This window comes from Agelaius tricolor, unplaced genomic scaffold (assembly GCF_023055355.1).
Source record: "Agelaius tricolor isolate 1412-34295 unplaced genomic scaffold, bAgeTri1.0.p SCAF_2, whole genome shotgun sequence".
Classification (NCBI taxonomy): domain Eukaryota; kingdom Metazoa; phylum Chordata; class Aves; order Passeriformes; family Icteridae; genus Agelaius; species Agelaius tricolor.
In genome coordinates this window covers 84,662,362-84,674,838 of record NW_027269262.1, presented here as the reverse complement: position 1 = coordinate 84,674,838, position 12,477 = coordinate 84,662,362, and the positions used below count along the sequence as shown (strand labels likewise).

At 42.8% G+C, this 12,477-nt stretch overlaps 1 protein-coding gene across 2 annotated transcripts in view; it reads left to right on the top strand.

Annotated features, from left to right (window-relative positions):
* The first annotated feature begins 65 nt into the window (after nucleotides 1–65).
* TMEM65 (transmembrane protein 65) overlaps nucleotides 66–12,477 on the top strand; it is a 32,245-nt gene continuing 19,833 nt past the window's right edge. Inside the window, exons 1-2 of one of the 2 annotated variants that reach the window (XM_071421759.1) lie at nucleotides 66–962; nucleotides 3,655–3,894. In XM_071421759.1, coding sequence (XP_071277860.1) covers nucleotides 140–962; nucleotides 3,655–3,894 — 1,063 coding nt within the window. In that variant the 5' untranslated portion in view covers nucleotides 66–139. The remainder of the gene's footprint in view (nucleotides 963–3,654; nucleotides 3,895–12,477) is intronic. The other variant, XM_071421758.1, reaches the window with a different exon arrangement.

Below are 12,477 nucleotides of genomic sequence, written 5' to 3'. Positions count from 1 at the left end.
CCTTAATGTGTTTGGTTTGGGTTTGTTTTGGTTTTTATTTTTAATAACTGTTCCGGGTGTGTCAGGTAGAATGCCTGCCAATTAATTTAAAAGAATGCAACCGCTATATGCAAGCGAAGTGGACTTCACCTAAAACTGGATGATGCAACACCACAGTACTCTAAGGCAAGGGCCTGGAAAACGGGAAAGACAAGCGAAACCTCATTTGTGTTGCCCTGCTAAGCTGCTGGAGCCCGGCTCGGCGAGAAGCCCTGTGAGCTCCGGGCACTCAGCCGTGGGTGTGAGGGAAACCTTTGGAAGCAAGGAGCGCTGCCCCGGCCGGCGCTCGGAGGTCCCCGGGCGCTGCCGCCCCGCTCCCCTCAGCGCGGCCGGGCGGGCGCCTGCGCGGGGCCGCCCCTCGGGCCCCTCCGCCCCGCCCTGCGGCCGAGGCTCCCCGAGCGGAGGGAGCGGGGCTGGGGCTGGGGCCGGTCCGGGGCGGGGCGGGGCGGGGCGGCGCTGCCGCCGCTGCTGGCGGGAGCTCGGCGGGGCGGTGCCTGGCGCGGACCGCCCGGCCCCACCGGCGGAGCAGCCGCGGGAGCGCGGCCCGGGCGACTCGGCCGCGGGCGGTTCTGGCGGCCCGAGCGCCGCGCCCTTCCCCGGCTCCATGTCGGCGTGGCTCGGCCGGGCGGCGCTGCTGCTGGGGCGGCCGGGGGGCCCCGCCGCCGTCCCCTCGTCCTGCCTGGGCTCGCTGCGGGGCCCGCGGTGCTGCTGCCGCCGCCGCCTGAGCTGCCTGCGGGGCGGCGCCGAGGGGCTGCTCCTCCCGCGGGGGTCGCGGGCGCTCGGCACTCACCCCAAGAAGGAGCCGATGGAGGCGCTGAACACAGCGCAGGGGGCCCGCGACTTCATCTACAGCCTGCACTCCACCGAGCGGAGCTGCCTGCTGCGGGAGCTCCACCGCTTCGAGTCCATCGCCATCGCCCAAGGTGAGCCGCGACCCACCCGAGCCCGGCTGGGGTGGGAGGGCCGGGCCGGAGCGGGGGCTGAGCCTCCGAAGTTTGGGGGTGCTCCCGCCCTCGCCCAAGCGACTCCTTCGGGCGGGTAGGAAACTCCAGCAGAAGGAGGCATCGAGAAGCGCTCACCCCTGTGTGTTCGCGTAATTGGGTATAAATGAGGCACACGACCTGAAATTTAGTTTCCAGAAGCATCCGCAGCACCTCTGGAACTTGGCTAAATCGGCCCAATATGCCAAATCCTCCGTGGGTCTGTCATTCTCACCGGGTGTTTCAGAGAGCCACGGGTGGCCATTTTTCGGAATGGGAGTAGCAAAGTGTGTCTCATAAAATCCCTGACACCAGGGCAGCAGTAAATTGATTTCAGACCTCTTAAGAGACGCCGGGCTGCTGCTGCTCTGGGAGCTCATTCATGAGTTACACTTCCTTGCCCGGAGAGCTGCCGGCGCTCTTGGAAGTGTCGGTTCTCATTCGGGAGGGTGTGTATGTGCTGGGAAGGTTTACTGATGTACCTCTGAATACAGGGCTATGCAACGCCAATTAAAGAAACTTACAGTGATTTTTCTCGTCTGATCCAACTGTTCATGCCAACTTGACACTGTTCCTTAAACAAATCAAAACCTGACAAAACCAAATCCTCTTAATTACAGCCTCCTTACTTCTAGTTCTGATCCTCAGCTGTAATTTACAATCCCTATTGCAGCGAAGATGATAGCGGGTACTTAAGAGATCAGTGTGCATTTGATCTAGGCCTCTTTGTGACTATGATAGTAGCGTGCCCTTGGAAAGGGCATTTCTGTGTCTTGTGGCTCCTCTGTAGATATCTGGAAGAAAATTTGGGTGGGCAGAGAGCAGGTCTAAGGGTCAGCTGTAAAAGTGTTGCTTTTGTGAAGAGACAGAACCCTTCCAGGTATCACTTTGGTTTTGTTTGTAGCATACTTGCGTATAAACACTAGTGTTTCTAGTCAGAGTGGGAGTAGTTCGCTTAAACGCCTGATCTTGGGAGCAGCAGCGCTTCTGTTTTGCAGACAGTGAATCAGTTTTGTTTTACAACGCAGAGGGTAGAATGCTTTGAACTGTAAGTGGACACTAACTTTTGAATACTAACAACTAATGCTCTTCCCAAATAAATCCTTCTAAGCATCTGAAGGATTCTTGCCATGAGGTTTTTGTGTGAGTTTCTGTCTCCTCAGTTACTGCTCAGGTTAAATAGAACGGAACTGTGTACCTGGAGGATTGTGTGGTGGATATCAAAAGGAGACTTTAAAATTTCAGTATAGTGTCTCAACTTTTATACAGATGAAAATCAACAGATGGTCGTATTTAATATCTTGATGCTCAGATGCTGTTAGTTATAATGTGAAAGTCTGTTCTGTAAAATACTGTGACTTTCTGATGATTCAGGATGTAGAAGCAAAGTAACAATAGCATCACTTTGCATTTAGACATTTTACTGCATGGGAGTTTATTAGTTGGTTTTAAGTTTATTCCAGTAGTGGAAATTGCAGTTCACTTGTGCCTGAAACTAATCAGTAATCAGTAATCTTGCTGGAGAGATTATTTCAGCAAAATCTCAGTTGTGGGCTTAGTAGTCTCATAAGTAAGAGCTGCATAAAGTGTTGTAGTGCCATCAGACCTCATTCTTGGAGTCAGATTCTTGATCTGCGCATCTGGTTTGATAAGACATTTTTTGTAGATAACCTTTTCCTTTAGGCAGCTCTCTTCATGGGATGTTTTTACCAGACTGCCGCATGGTAACAGCTGTCAGCTTTTACCTATAAGAAATTCTGTTTCTTCATGTGTTATGAAAAAAGAAAAATCATAACTGTAAAGGGCTTCCAGTAAGTCTGTTAAATAGAAATTGGAGAAAAACCCTATTTTGAATTTATTGCCCATAGCTGTTTTTGTAGAGAATTATTGAAAGAATTCATATTTTGTGTGAAGAAGGGCAGAGAGGTGTTGGATATGTATAATCACTGTCAATGCTGTGGAGTGCCAGAAGAAGACAAGGTGGATAGAAGGGCTACACTTGAAAGACAATTAGAGACTTTTCTGAGCTAGGTGTTTGTATTCTGTATTTAAAATGCTTCATTATGTTTAGAAATATTTTGTATGATTGCTCTTTCCTGCTGTTGAAATGGTGACTGTGAAGCAATGACCTGAATAGGTACACAGGTTGTGAGTAGCAGATGAGGGGAGAGCTATTTGTGCCTTGCTTTCTAGGTACTTTCTCTGATTGACTTGTGTCACTTTTGATCTTTACAAATCATGAGTTCAGTCAAGACAATACTGTTTTAGCGATGTTATCAATTGTCTCATTTGCTGGCAGCATGCTGTAGCTCCCAGCAGCTGATTCTTTAGCCGAGGTCCCTGGTTGTACTTTTGTGTTGATTTCCAATGAAAGTGATCCAGATGCAGCCTTCAAATTCTCTTCTTTACTGCTTGCATAAATTCCCATGTTCTGATTGAGTCTGAAAAATCAGTCTCTCCTTGATCATGAAATGCTTGTGTAGTTTTGCTACTCTGCTTAAGCTTATTTTGTGCCTGTGATCTTTTCATAATTCTTTATGGAAAGGGAGGTGTTACTCCATACCCTTCTTAACACAGTCCTTATTGGGTTAAGTTTTGACCTTCTTCCTTCACTACCTCTTCTGTGCCCTAACAGACCCCATATCAGCTAGGGGAGGCTGTCAGCAATATGGGGAGACCTGGGCACATCAAGAACCAAATGGGGCAAGTTCCTCAGCCCGTTCCCAGGCCTACCACCAGAAGGAAGCAGTTCCAGCAGCTAATTGCCCTAGCAGGAAATATGACAGGACACACTATCTGTGGCCTCCGCTAATGGCAGAGGCTGCGGGGAAACCCATCCTTTGCTGCGGCTGCTACGCTCAAGGACAGTCCTCAGGTAGGTGAGCTGTAGCTGGTACCTGTAAGTTAGGTGAGTCTCTGAAGCGTTTTTGAAACTTAAAACATCTGTTTATGCTGTAGTCACGAAAACTGCAGGTGGGGAGAGGTTTGTGAGTATGTTCCTGCCTGCCATCACCTTGTCACCTGTATTACCGGCACGGTCATGGAGCTTCCAGACACTGGGCACTAGAGGTCGGCTAAGCAGCCTAGCTTATGAATAAACACTGACTGAAATTCTGCTGTTTGTTGTAGTGCTTCAGAAGACAGAACTCTGTCTGTGAGAATGTGATGGCTGAGAGCTGAAAGCCTGAGTTTGAATTCATAGATGTGCTTTGCATAGTAGAAGCTGGGGGGGAAGACTGTGAAACTGAACCTTGATAGAATAGTTCTCAGAAAATATTTTGAAAACTCTCCCAATTTAGACCATAATCTGTATCTTACTATCTTAAAATTTAGTCAAAACATCACTGAGCTGTTCTTTCTGAAGACAGCTGCAGATCCTTTCTCATCTGGATTTAGTTTTCCCTCTGCATTGAAGTGTTTAAGTGTTTTTTTGTGTGTGTGGTTTTTTTTTTTTTTGGTTTTTTTGTTTTTGTTTTTTGGTTTTTTCCACTTTTGAGCCTTGGAAACATGAATAAAGGGTCCCATTTTCCCAGGAAGAGCTTTGAAACAAAGATTTTAAATTTTAGCTTGTGTTTCTTGTAAGAATGTCAGCCACATCCAGCCACACTAGATAGAGATGATAGATGTGGAATTGAATACAAGTAATTTGTATATTTCTATTTTCATGGTTACAGGAACACTGGGAACACTGAAGTAGCAAGTAGGCTGGTTGACTTCAAATGTAATAGTCCTGCTTTCTGTTACTAGAAGTAGTGTCCCATAAACAAGGCTTAGTTTTGTTGGCTTCAGATAATCAGATTTCTCTTGTTTCTTTCTTGCATGATGGAGATGAAAGTGTCAAATCTTTCAGAAAATACGGAGAATTGATTTCATGCTTCTGACCTTCTATAGCAATATTCCATTGACAAAAGTGGTGTTAGGAAGAAGATGGAACTTCTTTCTTAAGGAGCTTGTAGTATTTAGGGTTTCTACCTTTGGTTTCCAGTGTATGATATGAGATGATTCATGAAAGGTGCACTTGTAAGCAAGCAGTGCAGCAAGCCTGGTAATGAGGCAGGGAAATACTAAAGGGTTTGACTTTAAGTAAGAAATACTAAACTTGGCATTTCTGCTGTGTCTTTATTGCTTCCTAGGGTACTGTTGGTCTTTTTTGTGTTGCTTTGCAATATTCTTGAGCCCAGCTCTAACTACTTTTCATTAATATTACTAACACAGCGATTATCTAGGGCCTCTTAAGAAATCTCAGGTCTTGACAGTGAAAGAATCCTTTATTTTCCTATCTTTTGTTGCAAAGATGGGAAAACAATTCCTGTTTTCCTATCTTTCTGTAAATACACATAAAATACATATGTATGTGTATATATAATACATAAAATAGATGCTTTTAGTATATAATGTATGTACATTGTTAGTATATAAGGTATGTACATTGTTATTGAACACAATTCCTTGAAAGCACTCAGTTGCATTTTATATTTTAAGTGGAAGACTTTTGTGAAATGATCACTAAATGAAAGGTCTTTTGAAGTGGAATGTCTTCTTCTTCTGCCTGGTGAGGTTGTGTATTACCTGGAAAACATGCAAAAACACCATAGCAATAAGTCTTGACAACTGGTTTTGTAATTTAATTTGCAGGTTTTGTAGAATGCAGTTTCTAGCTAGATTCTCTTTGAAGGCATAGGATGTCATACCATTCATAATAATCTGAGATACATAAATAATCTGACCAAAATTGCACTTCTGATAGAAAACTGTTCATAAATTCAAGTTACTGCACCTTGGTTTTGTTAAAAAAAAAACAAAACCAAAACCATAGCTTGCAGGTAAAGGGCTCCACCTCCTTGCATTCAGCTGGGCTGACAGCTGGTGCAGAATCTCAGGGAATTCACAAGGTTTTAGCCATTGTTGGGTGAAATCTCATTTGGTGTCAGAAGAAACCTTACTGGCTTATGTTCTGGTGTTAAATTTATGAGCTCCCCAGTTTACTAGAATAGCTTAGGGAGTGTTACAGCCTATGTGCCTCTACTTCCACAGCTTTACAAAGAAAAGTTAATTCAAAAGATGCACTGTCATCAAAGATGAGTGGATTTCAGTGAGGTTTTTAGACACTCTAAACAAGTCTCCTATGAAAAAGATTCCTTCTGTTGCATGAATCAGATGCTTCTTGCTGATATGAACACACTGGTTCATCTGCCGTGGTGGTTTAGGGCTGCTTGGATTTTAGTGCCTCTTTGTGTTAGAAATGAATCTGTGCTTACACGACAAAGCATAATTCCATCCTTCTGGAAGTACTTGTCTTGTTTGAAGAGTGATTTCACAGTGCAGGTGTGAGGTTTGTGGTAAGCACTGCCCTCAGCCCCTGAGCTGGGGGAACAGGAGCTGTTCATGCTGTTGAGCTGTGCCAGGTACCGTGGCACCTGGTGGGGACAATTCTCTCTTCCTCCCTCCCTCACGCCCAGCACATGCAGGTCAATGCCACGCTGTGTGTGGAGCAATGTCCTCTACTTCCCTCTCCCTTGCTGTGACCTAGGTCAATACATTTTTTTAACTCTAGTGTTTGATTGCTATTCTAGGAAAAGGTCTTCTGGCAGACTGCTGGCAAGTGTCTAATTCACAAGTTTAAAGTGCCCTGTCAAGCTGGTAAAATGACAAACTCTTGCAGGCCTGCCTGTGCAAGTTCCTTTATGCTTTCAGACCATTGCAGCCTACACCAGGACTGTACCAATCTCACTGCTGTGTCAAAAAATGCTAGCTGGTGAAAGAAATATTATGTTTCAGATGGAAGGATGTGCTACATTTTGCTTTTGAAACTTTTTTTTTTAAATAAACCCCCCACCTCCTGCCCTGAGACTTGAAGCTCTCTCATGAAGGCAGAGTGCAGAAGGAAAAGTGCTACTGAGGCTCTGCTAGTCATTTTCATTAATATCTGAACCTCATGCATCACAGAATCATAGAATATCCTGAGTTTAAAGGGACCCACAAGATTCATCGAGTCCAGGTCCTGGCCTTGCACAGGAGACCCCCAAGAATCACACCACGTGCCTGAGAGCATTGTCCAAGCGCTTCTTGAGCTCTGTGAGGATTGATGCTGTGACCACTTCCCCAGGGAGCCTGTTCCAGTGCCCAGCCACCTTCTGGGTGTGGAACCTTTTCCTAATATCCAACTTCAGCCTTCCTTGACACAACTTCAGGCCTTTCCTTTGAGTCTGCCACAGACAAGAGATCAGTGTCTGCCCCTCTGCTTCTCTAGGCTGAGATAGTTTGGGCTGTCAGCCTGAAAAAGAGAAGACTCTGGGGATACCTTGTAGCACATTGGAGCACATAAGTGGGGTTTGCAAGTGTCCCAGAGAAGACTTTTCACAAAGATATTTAGTGATAGGACTAGAAGGAATAGCTTTGAAGTGGAGCAGGGTAGGTTTAAATTAGATGTTAGGAAGAAATTCTTTACTATGGGGGTGGTGAGACACTGGCATAAGTTGTCCAGAGGAGCTCTGAGTACCCCTTTCCTACAAGTGCAGGTTGGATGGGGCTTGAAGCAACCAGGTCTAGTGGAACATGTCCTGTGGGGTTGGAACTAGATGATTTAATGATCTTCAAATCCAGACTGTTAGGCAATTTAGGAGCTGAAGCTTAATGTCATAAACAAGAAAATTGGTGCGTGGTCACTCATGGTAAAACTATTCTGAAAATGTCAGCTGTAACTGTCTACCTTTTAACTACCTGCAGCAAGGTAATGTTTTCTGAAGTTCATGATTTTTCTGTTGTGCTTTGGTTTGCTTCCATATTCTGAAATTTTACTTGCTCACATAAGTTAAAGCAGGTTCTAGTCTGCTTAAATGCAGAAACTTAGTCTTATTTTTTTGCAGACAAAACCCTGCAAACAATCAAGTGGAATTGATGTAAAACCCACAGAAATCCAGTCTTAATATTTATAAGGATCTTTTCTTGCTGGCGGATGCTCCAGTATTGATTGGAAGATTTTAAATAATGACTGATTGCTGTTTTGCTTTTGAAAACTCGTTTAGGCTTAAGGTATCCTAAACCACTGGTACCACTGGAGAAACCAGCAGCGGAGGTAGAGTCACCAGAGACGACCAGTGAATTTGGTACAGTAGAAAAAACCCAAATGGAAAAGTGTGTTTGCTGACATGTGCATTGCATAAGGCCAGCAGGCTGCTGGTTTGACAGACTTCTGCTTGCCTGTTTTGATGCATTTGGCATGTATTGCTGCAAGAAATAAAAGTGTACAGTTTTTGTTCATGTTCATATAAAGCCTTCAGTCTCAAGAATTTCAGCGATCCACATCTTCAGGTACCTATGCTTAACTTGACCAAGGTGTTTCAAGCACAGGTCTTTTGGAAACTGCTGCACTATACAAGAGTTTCTAGTTAATACTTGACCAGATGAAAATCTTCATTTTTTTGAAGCAGCTCAGTATCGGCTACCTTAGACTTTTTTCTTGGAAAGTGATGTGTGTTAAATTACAATGTCCAAATATAATGCAGGAATGATACTAAAATTAAAAAATTTTATTTAGTTAGCTGCCTTTGCCCTTTCCTGCCAGAGGTAAAATAAGATTGCTTCAATTAAAATAAAACATTGCTTCAATTAAAATTTGTTTTGTCTTTTGCATGTGTTTAAGCATGGGATGAATACAAAATAGGTGTCATGTGCAAATATCTTTTATATCACAAATCAGAAAAAAAAATATCTGATTCTTAAGCCATTGTTCTTCAGCTGTGTCTTTTGTAAAATAGTACATTTTAGAGGTAAAAGGAAAATCTGTTTCCCAATAACTCTCTTGTCTAGTACAAAAGCTGCTTTTGATTCAGGGTTTTTTACAGAAGATCACTTGCAATGCAGCTTTTACTTAGAGTGCAACTTAAACTCTTGAGAGTGATAGATTGAAAACATTTAGATCTCCCTGCAACAGGCACGAATGAAATAGATCATGTTTATTCTGTGAACACAGAGGTTCCAGTGTGTAACCTCAATTAAAAGAAAAGGAAGTCTGCCAGTTTCTCTAAGAAAGAAATTATTTAAAGCTGACTCATTCAACTGAAAACTCTTAGCTTAAGTCAACCTCATTTATTATTTAATCAATCCAAATATGAAACTACAGAGGCATCTGTTATCTCCAGAAGAAAATCCTTTCTAAAAACAACAAGTAAATGGAAAAATAAATATATCAGGCAAGCAGAGTACTTAAAGAAGCTGTCTTGGGTCCCTGTGCTGTTGCTGAGATTTTTTTACGAAAATGGCTCATTTTGGGGAAAGTTAGACACGAATATGTGAGCTGCCTTTTGCCTCCCTTCTACATTATCCTTAAATTAGCATAGTGATATTTCAAATATTCTGAAAGCATGCCTTTTTGTTTCTGTTTTGTTGCTGTGTGTGAGAACTTCCTTTAACAGTGAATGAACATGGAATTTTTGGGATGTGACTAACTCATGCCTGAAACACATGCATCCTCTGAAACATGGGGAGTATTTTCAGGCAAAGCCCACAAAATACTTTGTTCAACCCAGCAGAGTGCATGTTTCATTCAAAACTATGGAATATGAAACCATAGCTGTTTTTTTTTCCAGTGTTCATTTACTTAGGATTCTTCGATATTTATATGCTAATTGTTAATAAAATACCCTCCCTAGCAGACATAATATATAGTGATTCTTGCTACCTGCTCTACTTTTCTCCTGCATCAGTTGCCAGTTTCATTTTGTATGTGATGGGCTCATAATATTAATTCATTTTTGGGTATCTTTTGAGTTTTTATTAAATTTTATTTCGACTGAGATACTTTTGGCAAATATTAACAAGTAATTTTTTTTTAAATCACATTATTTTCTCTATATAATAGAAAGGGGAAATAGAAACATATTTAAGACTCTGTATTTTGAGATCAATCATATTCTGTATTAATTCTCCTATTGGCTTAAAGCAGCCATAAGAAGAAGGTGGTTTATTTTATTATCTCCTGCTGCTTGTGTGTAGGGATAAAACCTTTCCTTAATGCTGTTAAAATACTTCATGGCTTTTAGGCATTTCCAGCATTAAAACATGCCTTAACTGTTTGGCAGTGATCCTGGTGAAAGGCTCCTGCATGACCTGGGGGAAGGACACAGCTTTGAAAAATCTTTCTAATTTCAGGAAAAATGGAAAAGTTTGAAAAGGTTTTTACAGTGAGACCAACTTCAACTGAGAGGTGCCAGATACAGTGTCCGGAGTGGCCTGGCCTTAGGTTCCCAAAGCTCACTTCTTGGAGATAGTCTGGGACCTGTTGTCTGGGCTTCCCAAAACATTCTGGGAATGTTGGGGGAGGGTTAGGAGACAGTCCCTGCTATGTGATTCTGTCCATGCCATGGACAGAGGTCTGTGCTGTGGGTTGTGTTGTTGTATGTAAACTTGTACTGCCACATAGCTCAGGTCCAGATGCTTACTGGGAGCCAACAATTGCTGCACTTTGACCTGCTACATTTTTCTTTTAGGTATTATCAGTTTCTGGTTATTGTACTGTTACAGTAACTTTTTAAATTATTTGCACTTGATAGTGTTTGACTTTGTGCAGTGATCTATCTTTTAGTGCTGGCTGGTCTGCTGTAACTTACCTTACACTAAGGGTGTGAATCATCAGTCTCCATAAGGATATTATCTCATCATTCATAACAATCTGAAACTGTGGTTTTTCTGCTTTATTTAATTTTGTGGAAGACTGGAGAAAATGTGCATGGAACAAACCAATTTCTTTAGCCAGCTGCCCTTTCAGATACTATCAGCTTGTATTATCAGATTACAGATAACTTCTTGATCCAGTTGTTTCTTTGCTTCAGTTCTGTCAACAGGCTGATTTTCACAAAGTTCAAGTAATGCTTCAATGTTACAAATACAAAATTAACTGTTTTGCTCATGAGTGAGATTTAACAATTTCCAGCTAGATTTCCAGCCCTCTTGTCTAATAAAGGTTTTTGCCATAAAGAAGAGATGGGAGAACAGCTTGAGATCACCACTCCTTCTGCAATTTCATTATTTATTTATATTATTTTATGGAGTAAAGTAAATCGAGTAAATTGGTAGCTGCAAAAGTGACAGTGCTGTTATAAATAATCAGCCTGGTGACCTTTTCCTCTTGCAAATATTCAGCAGACTTCTTCTGATTCAGTGTCCCTTTACCTGAACAGAAGAAATGTACCAATGTGCAGTTGAGTTCTGATAAATCATAGATGGCCCAGGATGAAAAAGACTGTTCTTATTGGGAATTATATGTGCCCTCTATAAGTTTTTTATAAGTTTATAAGTGTTTATTTGATCTGGTTTACCAAAACATAAAAAAAGTCTTTGGATTCATAAAGTTTTCACTGTTGGATTACATCTCAGGGTTGGGTGCTAGGAACCTATTGTGTCTACCTCTTTTCCATGCTTACATCAGTTTTTGCAGTTGCACATTACTATGGCTGAGTTTTACTGTGATTTATATCTGATCCTGTGTTATAAGTTCAGTTTAAAAAAAGGTTCACTTTAATTACTTTTCCCAGCCATAGAGGAAAAGCATTCTCCTGGGTTTCCCACAGTGGGTAAGAGCAGGCCTGGATGAGCTGTGGATGAGGTGATGTGTAGCAGATGTGACTTGGCCACCTGGGTGTGGATTTACTGCTGGCTTCACCTGTGGTGTTGTACAGAGTGTTCTGTTCTTTCCCTGTGCCAAAGACCTCTGTGTATGGAAGTATCAATTCTGCTTCCATCCTAGCACTGCTGTTCTCCTCTGGGCCTGGCTGTGTACCTGGCTAAGAGCAAGTGCCAGAATTAAGGAGAAGTCTCAAATACATGATCAGGAGGGAGTTTAGAAACAGGAGGAAAAGTATCAAATCACGCCTTGCAGTAACAACCTGACTTCAGATCACTTCAGGGTGCAGTTTTGTATTTGACCTAAGGTTCTGCCTTTCTGTTTTCCCATGGGAAGGGCCAGGAAGGTTCCTGTGCCTCAGGCAGGAGTCTGTTCTGGGATCTCTGTGTTGCTAACAGCACATGGTGACTTGCACTAGTGAGCAATGCTGGTTTCATCTCCCAGTTCACCTTTGCAGTTTTAGCAACTACTTGCAGTTATATTTTTTACCTTTACATTTGTCTTGTGCCTAGGAAGGGAGCTGTCTCTCCTCTTCCTTCCTCTGGCTCTCTGTTCAGGATTATTCATCGTGGTTGGAGTGGCTGCCCGCCACATCACACAGTACTTTGCTTCAGCACTGCAAAAAGCAACCTCAGCCTGAATCCATCCCCTTCTTTGCTGCTGGAGAAGGGGCTGTGTAAACATTGCACAGATTTTGGAGAATCAGAGGGAGAAGACAATGAGGCAGGGAAGGATGCTAGAGGCACACTGTGATCAGTCTCCATTGCACACTTTGAAAAACTACAGGGGTGCATATTTCATTAAGATCTCCAGAAAATAGTGGCATTGCAGTATGTC